Raw genomic sequence first — 18,624 nt, 5'->3', positions numbered from 1 at the left:
GTTTATGAAGGTTTGATATAAATCTGGAGCCTCTGCACATGTTCTGGAGGAGTGAGAGAAAAGGGAAGAGCTGTCAGGCAGCAGCTGAGCGACCGAAGCAGATGCTGCTGGACGTGATTCACCGCGGCCTCGTGCACATTACGCCTCGGATTTGTCACCGAGAGAGAAAAAGTGAAACATCTTGGCATCTGTCATCAATGAACCAAAGACTTCCTCTCTCTCTGCTTCCTTGTCGGACGGAGCCCGTTGTCTGAGTGACGGCTCCGGATTCCCCCCCCGAAGCAGAGAGAGGGCGATACTGACAGTGATGTTTGTAAGAGCAGCGCAGGACTCTTGATGTGGCGTTTTATAAAACACACCTGGTCTCTCCTGGTGGGTTCCCCCCCCCAGCTGGATCGCTGCCGGAACCTTGTACCTTATTCCGCCTGCCATGCTCCATTTGAACTGGGAAAGTATGACAATATATCAGCCTGAGGCGTATATATATATATATATATATATTTATATATATATATCGCGGGTTAGGGTTAGAGATTGAGTGTCACACGCTGTGAGGATGTCAGCCTCAGACGTTGGATGCTTCACGACCGGTGTTTGTCTTTGTTTAAACCAGAGCTACTGAGATGCACCAGTGGGGACGATAATATTTAAGAAGTGAAATATTGATGTAGCAAGAAGGGAAAGTTTAGAGTCCAAAAACACAATATATATAGGCTGTAAAAATCCGTGGAAAAACCCCTATTGTGTTTTTTAAAGACGTTTATTGAGAGCACAAGAGAGAAAGACGCCAGCAAAGGGGCCGGTTGAAGCAAATCGCAGCAGCAGGTTCACCACAGTTTACTCCGTGATGAATGGAACAGGTCTCGGGTGAAGATAGTGGAGAAGAGAAAGTCGTGTATTTTTCCCTCAGGAGGCGACGGAGCTGTGAACATTACAACACGACTCATCAGCTGGACTCGAACACGGCTCCAGATAAACGCCGACGTTTCTCCACGACGTGTTAACAGACGATGGAGCGGAGCCGGGTTCATAAGGCGATAACGTGTCCAGGCTGCCCGTGTTGTTCTCATCTGTGAAACAGTCGATTCCAGCGACTCATAAACCAAACAAGCAAAAAAAAACAAACTGGAAGGCGACATCTTGAGCCTCCTGGGGACGTTCTGACGATTTGAGGAAACTAAACCATCAAATCGGCAAATTAATTGAAGACACAAATACTCGCAGCTTCATTTCTCCCTTGTGTGTGTCGAGGGCTTTTTTTTATTACAAGTGTGAAGAGTTTTTGAATTTTAAATAAAACCTGACGGAGCCTCAGTGTATCTGTGGCAGTCAGTGAAGAGACCAATAAACACCGCAGCAGTGGGCACACTAGACTTTATTGACCAGCTGTCGTTTCAACACAGACACTCTTCGGTGTTGTATGCTCTCGGGTGTCGTCTCTGGAGTTGTGTTGTCGTGTAAAGGACCCGGGAGAAACCACCGTGCAGGGTTCAGATCCACATCGGACCCCCGGCTCCGCTCCGCACGCTTCAAACTCAGAATCAGAATCAGAATCAGAAAGTATTTATTGCTAAGTAGGTTTACACCTACCTGGAATTTGCTCTGGTTATTGGTGCATACAATGAGCATAGAAACATAAAAACACAATAAATACAACACACATAAGAAAAACAATAAAAAACTATATATATTTACATTTACTCACTATTTACTTCTTATTTACTCACTTTTTCTCATATTTATACAAAGTAACATTTATTTAGACAGAAACATATCTATATACAAATACCTAAAAAATATATAAAAAGCGAAATGCAAAATACAACAATAAAACAAAGAAACAATGGATTATTACCATTTGCAAAAAAAATATCTCGAGGAGCTTAAATATTAGTCTTGACCGAGGCACGCTACACAAATAGTCTTCCCCCTTGTGGAGGTCTTTGCTGGAGGGGGGGGTGTGTGTACTGCAGGGCTTGTCGTATGAGTGGGGGGGGGGCAGAGCAGGAGAGCTGCAGCAGTATTGATTCTGGGCTTGGCTCTTCCAAACCCAGCCGCAGCCGACTGACTGGAGGATCCGGTTGCTGCTCGTGCTTCGCTCGCCCGACTCACTGGAGCTGACGTCTCTCTCTCTCCTCTGATGTCCTCATTATCTTTCATGTGGCCTGTTCCTCTTCTGCTTCCTCTCATCCCCTCTTCTCCTCCTCTGCTCCTCCCCCACTTAGTGTTTCTCTGTATTTTCTTGTCATCTTCTGGCTGCAATATGTGTGTGTGTGTGTGTGTGTGTGTGTTTTTGTTCCTCTCATTCCTCTCTTAAGGATCGAGGATCAGACTGAAGCTGCTTCTTGACTCTTTCACTTTTTCCTCTCTATCAAGTGTCTTTAATTAATTTTGATCCCTAATTGTTAAGCTGTTTAACAATATATAAAAACCAGCAGCATCTGGCGATCAACAGGTTCCATTATGACACACACACACACACACACACACAAACACACACACACACTTATGCCCCTTCAACGCTTGCTCTCGTCCCTCTGTCTCCTTTCTTCTTTCTTTCTTTCCCACAATCCCTTTCTGTAACTAAACCGACGTGGGCAGAACCCAACAGATCCTGTCAAAAAAATACACACACATGCAATTTTATATGTCATGAAAACATCACATGTAGTGTATGTCTTTAATGCGACCATCTGCCTTTAAGCGCTGTGTGTGTGTGTGTGTGTGTGTGTGTGTGCGTGTGTGTGTGTGCACGTGTGTGTGTTTATTTGCAACTTGCAGTGTACCATCTCCTCCCTCTCCCTCTTTCGCTGCCATATATCGTAGGAGATGGTTGGAAATCTGCTATTTCCTGTGTGTGTCTGTGCTCACGCCCTCTGTCTCACTGGTCTCGCAGGCAATATGGAAAAAGAACATACTGTCCTTTTCCCAAGTTAAACTGCAGAGACGAGTGCAGAGAGGGAGACGGGTATTAATGAGAGAGAGAAGGACTCACTGTACACGACATATTGAAATAATTGTTGTGAATTTAGTTAAAATGTAGTTTTCATAAGGTTAGAGACTCTGTGATGCTGCGACCACACGGATCTGAGGACGTCAGCACAGAACCAGAGCGGTCTCATGCTTTTCGTCAAATTCAAAATAAGCGTCTGACAGAAGTCAAAAGTTTTACAGACTCTTCTAATGTGATTAACCTTTTACAGCACGGAGACCAGACAAAAAACATCATATTCTCAACTTTGGCCGTCCACTTTCTAGTCGATCTATTAAAAGACATGTCCGTCGATTAGACAGTAATTAGAGAGCGGGCGGACGGACGTCCTGACGCTCGGCTCTTGGCAGTCGTCAAAGTTCCATAACCTCCGAGATGCAGCTTCGTTTACGTTGGGATCGACCGGTCTGCTTCTCCGAGACGCTGTGGTTTACAGTGGTCGTGTTTGGAAGCAGAGCCGTTGTGTGTGGGTGTGGTGGAGTTTACAAGATGTGTGTAGAAGACGCTATATGGGCCTTTAAAGGCTACCCTGTAGAATTTACTAGTAAACAAACTATAGTTATGTTTAAATTTAGTGTTTCTCACCAGAGACAAATGTGTATTTTTGTGTTTTTTCCTTCCTCATAAAAGTTTTGTCTCTTAAACCAAACCAAAGAGCGGTGGAAAACTAAAAATAATAAAGTCGATGAAGTCAAAGAATAAAAATGGGATTTGAACCCCCGGCCTCCGTGGGTTTGACCCGCTCATGCACCCCCACCTGCTCTGCATGCAGACTCGGTTGCACTTGACACCACCTCAGCCGACTTCCTTCAGGCTTTCTGCCAGAAAAGCTTTCTCGCTGTAAAACCCTGAAGGCAAACTTCTCCCATGAGCAAGACGCACACAAAGAGCTTCTCCATCCCGGGGCCGGCTCTCTGACGTCAGAGCTCTCTCACTCTGGAGGTCGAGCTCGGAGCTTCTCTCCCTGCCAAGGAAATCAATGTAATCAGGTCGGACATCTGACACTGACCAGAAAGCGTTTTATATTCATCAGTCGGAAAACTGAGATCGTGATCGGTGGTGATTTCAGCTTTTTAATGTGTTTTTCATTTCATTTTCATTTCACGTTACCGGGGAAGTTTTTCCATAGTTTTTGGTAAATCAGCAAAAAAACGTCTCCGTCTCCGAGCTGCTGCTCAACGACGGAGACGAGTACGAACCTTGTGTGGTGCTGCAGCACATTAACTCGGCCCTGTGGCTCTCAGTGGTAATGAAATCTGAAACGTCCTGAAGCTGCAGCCCGAGAGTGATACGATTCTACTGTTGTGTAATAGTGTGACGGACACAGGAGGCTTGTCTGTGATGAAATAGATCTCGTTATTGCTCCGTGTGACTTCATCCCTCTCTCCTGCTCCTCTGTGTTTCAGGGTACATCCCCAGTTACCTCGAAAAGGATGAGCCATGTGTGGTGTGCGGGGACAAGGCCACAGGTTACCACTACCGCTGCATTACATGCGAGGGCTGCAAGGTAGGCCCCCCCCCCTCAGGAAACCTGACGTGAACCCCCCTGAGGTCATCTCCTCCCCCCCGGCACACGCTACCGTCCCATATCTGGCGTGTGCTCCTCCACACGCACACACGCAGCGTCCCTTCAAAGTCAGCACACGCATCCACACCGGGATCATGGCTCCTCACGCTATGTGCAGCTGCAGGAAGATGATATATGAAGATATTAGATTTAAACCCGTCGGTCAGCCTGGTATCAGGCGTGTGATCCGTCTGCTTCTCTTCCCTCGGCTCTGCTGCTTCTTCATGAAATTACATTTTTATCTGAGGACGTTTCCACACGCACACAGGTTCAGTCTGAACTGAAATAACAGTGTTACGATAAATTAAAATACACCCACATCGTATTTATTACACCCTGAACACCACATCTGCATCAGCACATAAACTGCACAGCGACTCCATACGACAGCGTACTGTTGTTTGCACCTTACCAGATATATTGGATTTATACATGTATAACATTCCCTCCTTCATTCCTCACACTAAATCATTCTCTGTAAATAGTAATATTACGACGTGAAACCAGAACTAACCGGATCAGCAGCTCGGTTCAGACTCAGAGAGCGATGCTGTGTTTGATGTGTGGTTGTTTTGGCAGCCTCCTAAAAGATGAGCGTATTGATTTCGGTGTGTGTGTGCAGTTGAATGCACAGGTTCCTTCCCTCCGACGTGTTTAATCTAATAATAAACTCACAATACTGAGGTTTTACTTTAAAGATGGGTATTTATTTCCTACTTTGATTTATTTCCTCTCGCTCCCACATTGCCGCCTTCTTCTAATTATATTTGGATGGCAGCATTTGCATAGATTTGGAAGGAAGTCAGACAAGCAACAAATTAGATTAATAATTCCTAATTAATTTAATCACACGGAGATAAATGAGCAGTAATGGAAGTTAAACTGCAGACGTGGTTGTGTCAGACTCGTGTTTACTCCTCCTTCCCCCTCTCTCCTCTTGGTGTTCCTCCCCTCATCCTGATAACTCGTAATAACTCATCTCGCCCTTGTACCCTCCATAAAACCCTCCGTGTTCTGTTCATTTCCCCCCCGTACACATCCCTTCACTGCCTCTATCTCCCATTCATCCCTCGCTCTCTCTCTCTCTACCCAGGGTTTCTTCCGAAGGACCATTCAAAAGAACCTCCACCCCAGCTACTCCTGCAAGTACGACTGCTGCTGCATCATCGACAAGATCACCCGCAACCAGTGTCAGCTCTGCCGCTTCAAGAAATGCATCGCAGTGGGCATGGCCATGGACTGTGAGTGGTCTGCACACACACACACACACACACACACACACACACACACACAGAGAGAGAGAGGGAGAAGAAGAGAAAAGAAAGCACATTAATGCACTTTCACGTGGATCTAATGCTATTTGGAGTCTTGCGTTTTTCTTGCTCTTTATGTTTGAGGAGCTGGTGAGGAATTTAAAACGACTGGCTCCATATTATATTTGAAAAGCGCTGTGCTCTTAGACGGAGTGGAGGATCCTACTTATAGGAATTATATAGACGCTGCCACTTCAGGCATCATGCAAACTAATTGCATACCTCTTTTTCTTGCTTCCTTTTCTTTGGCACTCTCTCTGTGGCTCCTCTTCCTCCTCTTCCTCCTCCTCCTCCTCCTCCTCCCAGTGGTCCTGGACGACTCCAAGCGGGTAGCGAAGCGGCGTCTGATCGAGGAGAACAGGGAGCGACGCAAAAAGGAGGAAATGGTGAAGACCCTCCAGAACCGTCCAGAGCCCACCGGGGCCGAGTGGGAGCTGATCCGCATGGTGACCGAGGCCCACCGCCACACCAACGCTCAGGGCGCCCAGTGGAAACAGAAGCGCAAATTCCTGGTAAGACGACGTGAGAGGGAGGATGATACATTACATTACATTACATTACATTTAGCTGACACTTTTATCCAAAGCGACTTACAATAAGTGGATTCAACCATATGCATTCAACCCAGAGGGTACAAACCAAGAACAGCAAGGATCAAGAAAGTACAATTTCTTTAAAAATAAAGCAAGACTACAAAGTACTATAAGTAAGTGACATTTAAGTGCTACTAAATTGTTAATTTCAAACAAAATAAACAAAAATTGTTTATTTTTTTATTCAAGGTATAGTCGGAAGAGGTATGTTTTTAGTTTGCGGCGGAAGATGTGTAAACTTTCGGATGTCCGGATGTCGATGATGAGCTCATTCCACCATTAAGGAGCCAGGACAGCAATACAAAAAAAAAACTAAAAAACTGCAAACTAACAAACAAATAATCTCGATATAAATATAAGTAACTCGGCCAAGGTGGAAATTTGCCTGGACGCTAAAATGTTTATTACTGAAATCAAGGAAACACTTCCACAACTTAATTTCTCACACACACAATAATTTCTCACTGTAAAATGCTGCTTTAGTGCTTTTGCTGCATTTCCTCAGCAGTTTCTAACCACACACACACACACACACACACACACACACACACACACACACACACACACACAACAGGACAATATGGATTACGTGCGCACACAAACGTGCACGCTGACGTCAGATATGATAGGGGTTCATTCTCTTCCTCACATGACTGACTGTCGCAGAAGCTCTTTATGACTCTATCGCTCCGTGTTCTCTGCCGACTGTTCTCTCTCTCCTCCTCAGTTCTCTCCAGCATTTTTTGGGGGGGGTTTATTCATCCTAATCCTTCTGGGCTCCTCACCAGACCTAATTCCCTTCATAGTGTTCATTCACACCCCGAGTCTTTCCCTTTTCGCTTTAATCTCTTTCCCCCGTCTTCACTTCTGTGTTTCCTCTCTCTCCCTGTTCCTCGGCGTTCTACCCTTACTCTCCCCTCTGTTTTGCCCGTCTGCTTTTCTGTGAGCTCCCAGCTTATCTCAGCCAAAGCAAATCCTCAGTCATGAGCGCTCATCTGCAAGTTGGCAGCGAGGTTGGCAGGCGGAGACTCTCTCTCTCTCTCCCTCTCTCTCTCTCTCTCTCTCTGTAACTGTCTCTCCTGCTGTGCTGGTGCTCAGATTTATCCCGGGCGGCCGTGTCAGGGCGTCCCTGCCGAGTATCAGTCTTCCCCTTTCCCACACAGACACAGACACGGACACAGACCTTCGTGTTTTTTGGATTATCTGAGTTGCTTTCACTTCCCAGCTACAGTTGCAGCAGCAGCACAGGACCAAAGCCAAAAAAACGCTGTGATTTGGAGATGGGTTGTTAGATGAGAGAAACGAGGGGTGTTCACATGAAGAAGGGTTGAAAGCACTTTTTCGAGGAGGGAGTTGCTAGGCAACAAGCAGGACATGGCCGGGTGTGATGGGAAGTGGGCCATATGGGGATTACGTAGGTGAGGTGGTGTAGAGCACTGAGGAAGATGTATAAGAATTCCATTAGAAACAAAACACACACTCGAAAGCCTAGTTTTTATTTTTTGTGTGTTTTTTTTGTTTTACTGAGGAGAGTTCATTTTGTCAGGTCCACACTTACATGTGTATCAGGACTGAAGGAGACGAAAGCCTGTGAGAGCAGAGTCTGCAAAAATGGTGCTGTCAGATACTGAGCTTTTACTCTTTCTATGATTAAACATCTAAAAGCAAAAATCTTGTCACAAGAGGGTCGTTGATCTAGTTTTTCTTTTGAAGGGTCGTTGAGGTGCAGATGTTTGAGAACCACTGGTTTAAATGATCAATTCTAATTCACACAGGCTTCACTCTCTAATGGGACTCTATTCAAATCTGATCAATTTCAAAATGATGACAATTATATAATTTATCACAATCATTTCCGTGACCTACTTTGATATTAGAAGTTTCCGTGCACACTTCACAGATTTACTTCTCTGAGAATTTCTTTCACATCCCAGCAGAGTTGGTGTTGTAAAGTGAAATATCTTGACATGAACCCCCCGCCCCTGCTGGTTGGATCGGAGTGGTGCGGTCAGACATGAACCAGCAGCAGCAGGTGGTTCACAGGCACTGATTAAGTTCTACTGGGCACAAGTGAGAATAAGACAAGTGAAATGGTATCAAAGAATTCCTGAAGGTGTTAAGATGAGTTTTGGATTTCAAAGGTCAAACCCGTCTTGTGTCAGTGGGGAGGTTATTCCAGAGGGGGGGGGCCCAATAAGATCAGGCCCTTCAGCTGTAAAACTCCGGGGACAGACGAGAGCCCTGTGCTCTGAGAACACAGAGCTCATGATGGAGTGTAAGGCTTAAGGAGATCAGACAGGTATCAGACGGGCAAACCCGTTTGTCCCCCGTGCCATTAAAAGCATCTTAACGTCTGATCTGACATGGATACAGAGCCAATGGAGGGAAAGTGCTCAGATTTTCTGGATTTGGTTCAAAACTGCGGCATTTTTAGGCATTTCAAGACTTTAGGGACAGAATTTAGGATCTGCTGTGCACAGAAACCTCCAAGGTTTAGATATCCTGAAGCACACAAACACATATATATGACAGAGTATCATCAGCATAGAAGTGGATATTAAAATAAATCAGCCAAGACGTGTACCACCAAAAACAAAAGGGCCAGTTTATATGTTATTGGAGTCCTGCCCTCTTCTTTCATTGAAGAGGGACTTCCTCCAGGTGCGGGTCGGAGAGTCTGCTCTGATCTATGGAATCGAGCGAGAGGAACAACGGGCTCCAGAGGCTGCAGCCACTGAACCCTGAATATCTGAAATTACACGCTAAGCCCAGCAGGATGAGTCTATTCATCCCGATGGGGATCGCTGCCATAAAGCGGCGGCAGGGAGTCGGACCCTCCGACGCTGAACTTCAGGTCACTAACGATGACGGAGCACTGATGAAGCTCCGTGTCACATCGAGCTGTTGTCCAGAGCAGAGGAGCAGCAGGTGGAACTCAACACCTCCATGAGTCATCAGGATTTTAAATTGGAACCTTTCATATAATGGTTGAGGATGAGTATAAACAGAGAATATTTAATCAATGAGTAAGTAGAAGATGATGAGGATAACTCTCTAAATGCATCAGTGACATCATCTATATGTGTGTTAAGAATCCAATTTGCTTCTAAACGTTTTATTAATTGAAAGATGATTTATTCTTCCCTAATACATTTTTTGCAAACGTCTCCTAGATTCCAAACGTTCAAGTTAATGCAATTAGAATGACTTTATGAGTGTGTCATTATGCATATTGATGTAGATGTTAAAAACAGTTCTGTGGGGCCTCAGGCTCAGATGATGCAGCTTCAGGCTCAGAAGCCAAAACCAACAATCCAAGCTCATAAAAGAAAATGGCATAAAAATGACAAAAACACAGTGAAAGATTCTCCTCAGAGGTAAAAGAATAGATTTTTTTAATAGTCCCTGCTAGCGTTTGGGGAAAGGTCAATCCTCACTTAATGCTCCGAGTCTTTTTTATTTCCTTCTCCAGGCCAAGTGAAGCATGAAGCCGCCTGGCAGCGTTTCAAATCACACAAATCTCCTTCTTTCAATCAGGTCGTGAACTTGTGAACTTTCATCTGCTGTCTTGGCAGAAACCAACCGGAGAGGAACCAGCTCCGCTCGGCGTGTTCAGGGTTCAGAAACCGAATCACACTAAAACTTTACAATCTGAAACCACCTTGATTCAGTTCACAGAGAAGCAGACGTTCCAAAACATACATTTTTAAATGCAACGCTTGCAGATCTACGCTGGTGAGGCGTTCACTGTCCAGTGTGTTTGAACTCATCGTTACCAGCTGATCGTTCACAAACCTCAGGGCCCTGGGCAGTAACTCCTGACTTATTAGTTCTGATCAACGATTCCTTCAATCCTTCTGACATCCTCTTAAAGTATTTACACAGTATGTAAGTTATGAGGCAGTAAAACTCTTTCACTCACACTAGCAGCTGTTATTGAGCCGCTTCTCCCTGTGATCTCTGTGATATTTTCATCCTAAAACAAAAACATACAGTACGATTATTAACTTTATTGGATTAAAGTGTGTTTTTTATTCACATAAAGCAAAAAAAAAAAAGCCGACTGAGTGAAAAACACTCAAACTTTACAATCAGAAACAGAAACCAGCCGTGATTCAGAGCCGGGGGGGAACACGGACTGATCACAGCTGGACGTGAAACACAAAGAACGTAAAGTTTGAGCTGCGGATTCGCACTGGTGAGGCGTTCACTGTGCTATTATCATTAATCACCAACTCCATTAATCCTCCTGGTCTCCCTTTAAAGTGCATGTACAAGTACAAACCACTACAATTTGATGTAATAGACACAAACAGCTGCTATGACTCAGAGTCTCTGCGACTGCTCAGTGATATTTTCTGCTCAAAGTGACGTGAAAACCAAACACACAATGCGATTAGCTCTATTAGGTTAGAGCGTATCTTAATCACATGAAGTATGACCCAGACGCTCGGTTTGCACAACAACCGTGACGGCTCGATCCATTTTGATCAGGCAGATTGAAACGTACAGTACATGGACCATATATGGTCGTCATCTCTCTCTCTCCCCCCACCCAGGCTGCTCGACTGGAACAAACTTTCCAGAACTAATCCATCCGGTAAAAGGTCAACAGTTGGAGCCAAGTGTCCGAATATTGTGTGGCTCTTCTGGGACGATGTTTCTTTTGTGTGTCTGTGCAGCAGCAAAGACCCAGAGTCCAGTTCATAAACAAACATTAGCAGCTCCGGGAAAACTCTCATTAATCCACCAGAAGGTGCACATGAAGCTCCAGGAGCCTCAGAAGTCGAGAACATCCACAGATTAAAACCCATGTCTGGCGTTAACACAGATTTTTAACTTCCCTGTGAACGTGTCAGAGCTCCGACGCTAGCAAGTTAGCTCGTGAAATTTCACACGCAGACAAAGGACGGTTAAAGGATCTTTCATTTAGACGAGTTAGGATCAGGTAAAATAGACTCGGAAGTTATTAAAAACAACAGAGTTTATCTCCAATATTCAGCAGGAAACGATTAAGTCTCCGAGCAGAGTTTGGTGGATTTGTTACAGCTGCAGCTCCTGTGGTTCAGGACGCTGGGGATCGTGGGTAATATCCTGCGTTCAGTTGAGTTTCAGTTCCACTTCATCACTGGGAACCCGAGCCCAGCAGAATGAATCACCATGTGTGGCTGCAGGGGGCGCTGTTCCACAGTGATGCTTTAAAGTGTCGGTGTCAGCACATCACATGGTATCCAGATAGTTTTGGTCTCATGTGAAATATCTGTCACTGAGATTTCTGCCGCCACCCGACTGGAGATGGAGCGATGCCATTTAGAAAATTACATTAAATCAAATTAATCAGCAACATCTGTTTCCAGAATCAGTGTCATGGTGGATCCGGACTCCTCACCCTGCACCGCTCTCTCTCTGCGGGGGAAAGAGGGCGAGTTACTGGAAACAGAGGCTGACGTTCAGTTCTGTCATCACTAACGCATGAGACAGAAACGTTATTACATCGTGAAGTCTGCACAAATAAAAAACCTAAAACCCTCTCGCTGGCTGAACGCCACCGGAGGTAACTGAGAAAATGTGTTAGAGGCTCCATCTCCTCCTCCTCTTCCTCCTCCTCCTCTTCCTCCTCCTCCTCCTCCTCCTCCTCCTCCTCCTCCTCCTCCTCCTCCTCCTCCTCCTCCTCCTCCACCTGCACCACCTCCGTCTCGTGGTTTTGTGTCGACGCTTCTCCGCTCCACTCGGGAACGTGGCAGGATTTCAGCAGCTCTGAACCTCAGCTGCTCTTTCTCTCCCCCTGCGGCCGGCTGTGATCTCAGCACTGGAATTAAAGAAGCCACTGACCTCCACCAGTGAAACCGATGTTTTGTTTGGCCCGGACTCGCAGTCCATCAGAGTCATTATCACAATTATTTCAAATGTCTGTAATTGGACCTGGATGAGTTTCTGTTTCCTCTCTGCGTTATGATTGGCAGTTCCTCGTGTGATGTGATTATTCTTTACACTTTTATCTCGTCCCGTTTGTTGTCGAAGCCGAACCTGAACAAACGACTCCGGCCTTGACACGCGCTTTATTCAGCCGAGCGCGAAACAATATTTTTCATAGTCGCAGCCGAGCATGTAAACATATTTATTACTGCTCGGTAGTTCCTCGCTTGCAGTCCTCCACTAAGTAAGCATTATCAGTCTGGTGACATGTCCCATTCCTTTCACGCAGCACGATCTGCCGTCCTTATCTGATAAATTGGTTTTAATTTGTCTCCCAAGGCAAGTGAGCTCTCTGTAAGAGGGAGCAGAAAGGGTCTAAACTCATTTAAAACTGTGTTGTTTCCTCTGCTTTATTCTGCTCTGAGCCCCACACCACTTGTATCGATTCTAATCTTATTTTATTCTTTTATGCTTTTCAATTCCAAGGACACACCCGAACCCTCAGCTGCAGCTTGTGCTAATGCACTGTGTCTGTGTTGGTCCAACTTGGTTCTTTTCTTTTGTCTCCGGTCGAAAAGGTTTTTCCATTTTCCCAGTTTTTATTGAAATGTAAGAAGTGTATTGTGAAAATGTGTTTTAAAAGTAGGAAGACGGTTTGTCAGCGGTTCGTCTTCCAGCGGGAAAATGATCGAAGATGCTCCTGCTTTTTATTGCCTCGGGGGGGGATTTGTTTAAGTTGAGCATCGTCCTTAAAATGACTAATTCCCAGCAAAAGCTTGGATGATGTAGTTGTTTCCCGTATCGAGGAGAATTTTGAAAAAGATAAGCGTCCAGATGACCCCGGTCTCCAGCCCGTGAGAGGATGTCGGGCTGTTTTCAGCTCGAGACAGATTGTCATAGATTGTATAATGTTTAAAAACTGTGTAACACTGTCCAGAAATTAAACCGAAATATCCCAGATACAAACTCAGTTGAACTCGGTGGATTGAGATACATGCATTTGTTATTTTGACTCTTTTGTTTGGTCCATGTCCCATCTGCGAACATGGAGGAGGCATGGTTAATGGCTTGTACTGAATCCAACCACCAGGGGGCAATCGAGACGATTTGGCTTCACTTTTGAGGAGCTGTCATGTCGTCCATATATGTAATTTTTGGCAGCAGGATGGTATGAGTGTGTGTCTGAGTGTGTGTCTGAGTGTGTGTCTGAGTGTGTGTCTGTGTGTGTGTGTGTGTGTGTGTGTGTGTGTGTGTGTGTGTGTGTGTGTGTGTGTGTGTGTGTGTGTGTGTGTGTGTGTGTGTTTAACTCAATATAAACAACCTTGTCGCTCATGTATGTTTCCAGTTGTTGGACAGAAGTGCAGCTCTGGGGCTCAGAGGGAATGAGACACATCAGGCTTTGTCTACACAGACTTATCCAACTCTCCTTCTTCTCTAACTTTCCGCTCTGATCTAATCGGCCCTGCCGTGTTTATTTTCCCACGCAGCCAGACAAAATCGGCCAGTCCCCGGTCACGCCCACGTCGGACGGAGACAAGGTGGACCTGGAGGCCTTCAGCGAGTTCACCAAGATCATCACGCCCGCCATCACCCGCGTCGTCGACTTTGCCAAAAAACTGCCCATGTTCTCTGAGGTGAGCGGAGGTCAATGCTCGTTAGGAACCACAGACAACGGCAGAAACAGCCACAGTGTGTTCCAGGAGGTCAGTGTGTGTCGTGTGATTAGTCATTTCACTGTTTGTAGAGAGACCACAGCATTGTGTGTGATGTGTGACCTGTGACCAGTGTACTGTAACTCCACCATCAGTCGGAGAGGAACTCCCGCTCCAGTTTGCTTTACCAGCAACATGTGATTATGTGTTCTTGTCCCTGCTGCTTGTAATGAGTCATTGTGTGATTGGACAATTATCAGCGAATGAAGAGTTATTGTCTTGTGTATCTGTGTGTGTGTGTGTGTGTGTGTGTGTGGGAGTCTGCCGTGTAATGAATTACAGGACCGCAGAAGTCGTAGCTGTAATCCATCACCGTGTTTTGCAAATTGTGAACGCAGACGCTCTGTACTTTTGCAATCGGCATATTTTAAAGTAAACGTAATTCAGGTTTGTTCCCTCGCCGTAAAGAATCTCACACTTATGATGAATGCGACTTTTCAAACCCGAGCGTAAACCATAATAAATTCCTCCTTTACGCGGCCGGCCGGACGTTTTATTAATTCTCGAAGTCGAGGAACTCAACAGGCGCAGATAAGGATAAAGTGTTAGTATTCCAGACACTGAGGAAGATAATCAGTCACCCGGTTTAATGTTATCTTTTATTCCAAATATAATAAATTACATTATGAAAGACGCCTCTTTTAATCTGATGCAGGAGATGGAGGGCGAGAACCTGTTACACGCACTCCATGGCGCTGCAGTCAATTGCTGATAAGAATGCACAGAAACAAAGGCGCCACTCATCGAGCCACAAAAAAATAAATCTATTTTCTATTTTTTTTTTTTTCCAGGCAAATTGATGCAGCAGTAATTGCATGATAAGCATTTACTCTAAGCCTGCCCTCCAGGTACAAATTTACAAGACAAATAAAGCCGGTGAATGCCAATTAATCTACTCGGTAGTCGAGAGCAGCGGAATAAGAAACCATCTTACATTAGGTGAGATTTAATTCAGCACGCCAGAGTCTGTCGATTTAATCAGATGATATTCAACACTCAGATTGTAATATCCATGTAAATCAGGGGGTGTTAGTGCAGATCTGTGTTCATCAGCGGAGGAGAAGAAACCGTCTGACTCCTTTCACCCCCGTCGTCATGTTCCTTCTCACTTCCTGTTCCCTGGACGTCTGCTTCTCTTTTTTTTTTCTGAGACTAATTCTGATTTATTGCAACTTACGGCAACGCAGCTCGATTCTTCCAGTAAGCCGCTGCAGTCCGGTGATCAGTCAGAGCAGCGGTAATAAACAGGAGTTATCCTGAGAGGTCGGATGTCGAGAGCTGCTCCTGATTCTGATATCTTCAAACTGTAATAACTGGGATTGTTTTATTTCAACTTGTCCGGTTGACTTAGCAGTGCCCATGTTATAATGTTCTCTCTATGGAGGACTGGGTCATGCACTCATGATTCTAGTTACTTCATGTTAACATCTAAAGTTCCTCCTGCAAGTTTGAACACAGAACTTTTATATTCACAGATTAGAATCCTAATATTTCAGTCTGAGCTAATATGAGATTGACATTTATTCACTTTGTGGTTCTATTTCTATGCGATAAAAACATTAATGTCAGTTAATGCACAAATAAAGTTATTAGTGAAGCTTCAACTATGAAGATGAGATGAAACAGAATTAGATTTTGAATTGATTACTAATCTAAAATACATCCTTTCAGTTCATCCTTCTTTACTCGTTTTACGGCCTGTTATTCTAGAACTGTTGCCATAGATCTAAAATAAAAGAGAAGCTTGTGATTATATCAGCGGTGGTTCAGGAGGTAGAGAAGGTCGTCCACTTATCCAAAGGTTGCTGGTTCAATCCCCGGCGGCTCCTTCAGCCCCCCCCCACAATGTCCCCAGATAGCTGTGCCGACAGTGTATGAACGGTGTGTGAGGAAAAAGAGCTGTGTGTAGAATCTGTGTGTAGAATGGGACTACTGTAAACTGGTCAAGGTAATTATAGATGCACTATATATATCAATATTTGTAAAACCCAGATTTGATGTTGCATCATGGTGGATACAGTTTGCTGATGGTGTGAACTCGTGGTTAAAGCTCTGTCCTCTCCGACCAGCAGCTGCCTTGTGAAGACCAGATCATCCTGTTGAAGGGCTGCTGCATGGAGATCATGTCGCTGCGCGCCGCCATGCGCTACGACCCCGAGAGCGAGACGCTGACGCTGAGCGGCGAGATGGCCGTGAAGCGCGAGCAGCTGAAGAACGGCGGCCTGGGCGTGGTGTCGGACGCCATCTTCGACCTGGGGAAGAGCCTGGCCCAGTTCAACCTGGACGACACGGAGGTGGCGCTGCTGCAGGCCGTGCTGCTCATGAGCTCAGGTTGTTATTGATTTAAGAAAATTCATGACTGTGCGTCTCGGGCTCGCCGGCGCCCTCGCTCTGCGGCGGCGGCTAATAACATTGGAAGTGCAGGAGTTTGAGACTAATGTAATGTAAATGTAAATTCCAGTCTGCAGCGCCCTTGGAGGCGCAATTTCACGACACTTAATATTCCTGGTGATTACCCGCTGCGACTCCCAGGATATATATTGTAGCCTATTGTGAATCAAGATGTAATAATTGCCTGGAGATAAAAGCGCACATACATATTCAGCTCAATCCTTCACGTTATTAAAAAGCCTTCAACTCTTAGACGGTTACAGTCAAAGCTCCGATGTGAGACTTTGTGGATTCAGCAGCGTCACGTGATTTGCTCCTGGATCTGAATTAATGCAACGAATGCAAATAGAAAATGTGTTTTTTAATCTGAGCGGAGGTAGAGAGGCTGTTGAATATCATAAAAATATCAAATCAAATGAATAATCTCAATAATGTTATACCATTTAAGTAGGGCTGGGCAAGTTAACTCGTTTTAATCGAGTTAACTCAAGCGATGAGTTAACTCGATTGTTTATCCGCCAATTATTTTCTTTTTTCCTGTTCTGCAGCAGTCAGCAACAGACTTTCACAAAATAAAAGCCTGACTTTCACAATAAAACAATAAATAATCAAACCTGAGTTCATGCGAGATAAAATAATTAATCGAGTTAACTCATCACTTGTGTTAACTCGATTGAAACGAGTTAACTTGCCCAGCCCTACATTTAAGTTGTTTTTTGTAGAATTTTACGGAATGAAATTGTTCATCCTTTTAATATTTAGTTATTAGCGTAGTACTTCTCCTCTCATTTTCAAATTCTCTCCCTCCTCGGTTGCTCCACCTCTTGTCTGCTCCTCCTCCATATCTTCCTCATTACCCTCATCTTTCCTCTCTTTCCTCCCTCCTCTCCTCTTCACCATCACTCACCCCATCCTCTGCTTCCAACAGACCGCTCTGGCCTGACCTGCGTGGACAAGATCGAGAAGTGCCAGGAGACCTACCTGCTGGCGTTCGAGCACTACATCAACTACCGCAAGCACAACATTCCCCACTTCTGGCCCAAGCTGCTGATGAAGGTCACCGACCTGCGGATGATCGGGGCGTGTCACGCCAGCCGCTTCCTTCACATGAAGGTGGAGTGTCCCAACGAGCTCTTCCCTCCGCTCTTCCTGGAGGTCTTCGAGGACCAGGAGGTGTGAACCACAGTTGCCGACGCGCAAAGCGAAGAGGAAGTCGGGGGGGAGAAAAATGGGAGATGGGAAATTGTCGTCTGTGGTTTTTTTCGCGGGGGAAGGATGGAGGGAGCGCCACCTCTCGGCAGGAATCCGCATTTCTCCGACATCACATTTACACTATGTGATTTTAAAAAAAAAAAACTGGAAACAATGGAAACAGAAACAACACACCAGCATCAGGAGAGTCAAGCAAACAAAAGGATTTTGTTTTTTGAACGCCCTCTCCTCCACCTCGACCCCCTCCTTCTACTTACCCCTGTTTGGAAATCCGTCTGGGGGCCCTTCTGTCTGAGCATGATGTCTTATCTAGCAAGAGTTGTAGCCATTTGCCAAGACACACACACACAGAGATATACTAAATACATGTGCACGAACTTATACACACACACACACACACAGACACACACACAGCCGCAGCCTGTTCCACCTCAGTTCCTCAGAGCCGGGGGTCTTTGCAGGGGTCCGCTCTCCCTCTCTGGTGTTTTGTAGCGGTCACAGATTTACTCGTCTCGGAGCCTGAGTCTCCAGCTCCAACGCTGACCAGCACCTCTCAGTATTATTTATGAATAAGTGTTAAAGCTGTAATTAAGAAAACATGGTCAACAGTGACATCTTATCACTCGCAGGCACACACACACACACACACACACACACACACACACACACACACACACACACACACACAATCAGCAAACACTGCACATTGAAAATTTCGGTAGACGCTTGATGACTCTGGTGTATATCGGCTGTAGTGAAGCCACCAGATCTACTTTTTTGTCAATTCCTCAAATCAATCTGAGCCGTTACAGCTGTTTTTGGATCGACTTCTTCTTAGATCCCACTCGGTGCTATATTTATACAACTATATATGTCTACCTTTGAAAACCGTGCAGACCATGGCTCCATATCTACCTTCATTTTGTCA

General features: G+C 45.2%; 1 protein-coding gene across 1 annotated transcript in view; it reads left to right on the top strand.

Annotated features, from left to right (window-relative positions):
• The window catches only part of LOC133027678 (thyroid hormone receptor alpha-B), a 28,406-nt gene extending 10,743 nt beyond the window's left edge, over positions 1 to 17,663 (top strand). Inside the window, exons 3-8 of the mRNA XM_061094752.1 lie at positions 4,399 to 4,499; positions 5,653 to 5,800; positions 6,179 to 6,384; positions 13,869 to 14,015; positions 16,166 to 16,424; positions 17,413 to 17,663. Of these exons, the coding sequence (XP_060950735.1) occupies positions 4,399 to 4,499; positions 5,653 to 5,800; positions 6,179 to 6,384; positions 13,869 to 14,015; positions 16,166 to 16,424; positions 17,413 to 17,663 (1,112 nt within the window). The remainder of the gene's footprint in view (positions 1 to 4,398; positions 4,500 to 5,652; positions 5,801 to 6,178; positions 6,385 to 13,868; positions 14,016 to 16,165; positions 16,425 to 17,412) is intronic.
• The last annotated feature ends 961 nt before the right edge of the window (positions 17,664 to 18,624 follow it).

Source organism: Limanda limanda, chromosome 21 (genome assembly GCF_963576545.1).
Source record: "Limanda limanda chromosome 21, fLimLim1.1, whole genome shotgun sequence".
In the NCBI taxonomy this organism is placed as follows: Eukaryota; Metazoa; Chordata; class Actinopteri; order Pleuronectiformes; family Pleuronectidae; genus Limanda; species Limanda limanda.
This window is presented reverse-complemented; position numbering and strand designations above follow the sequence as displayed.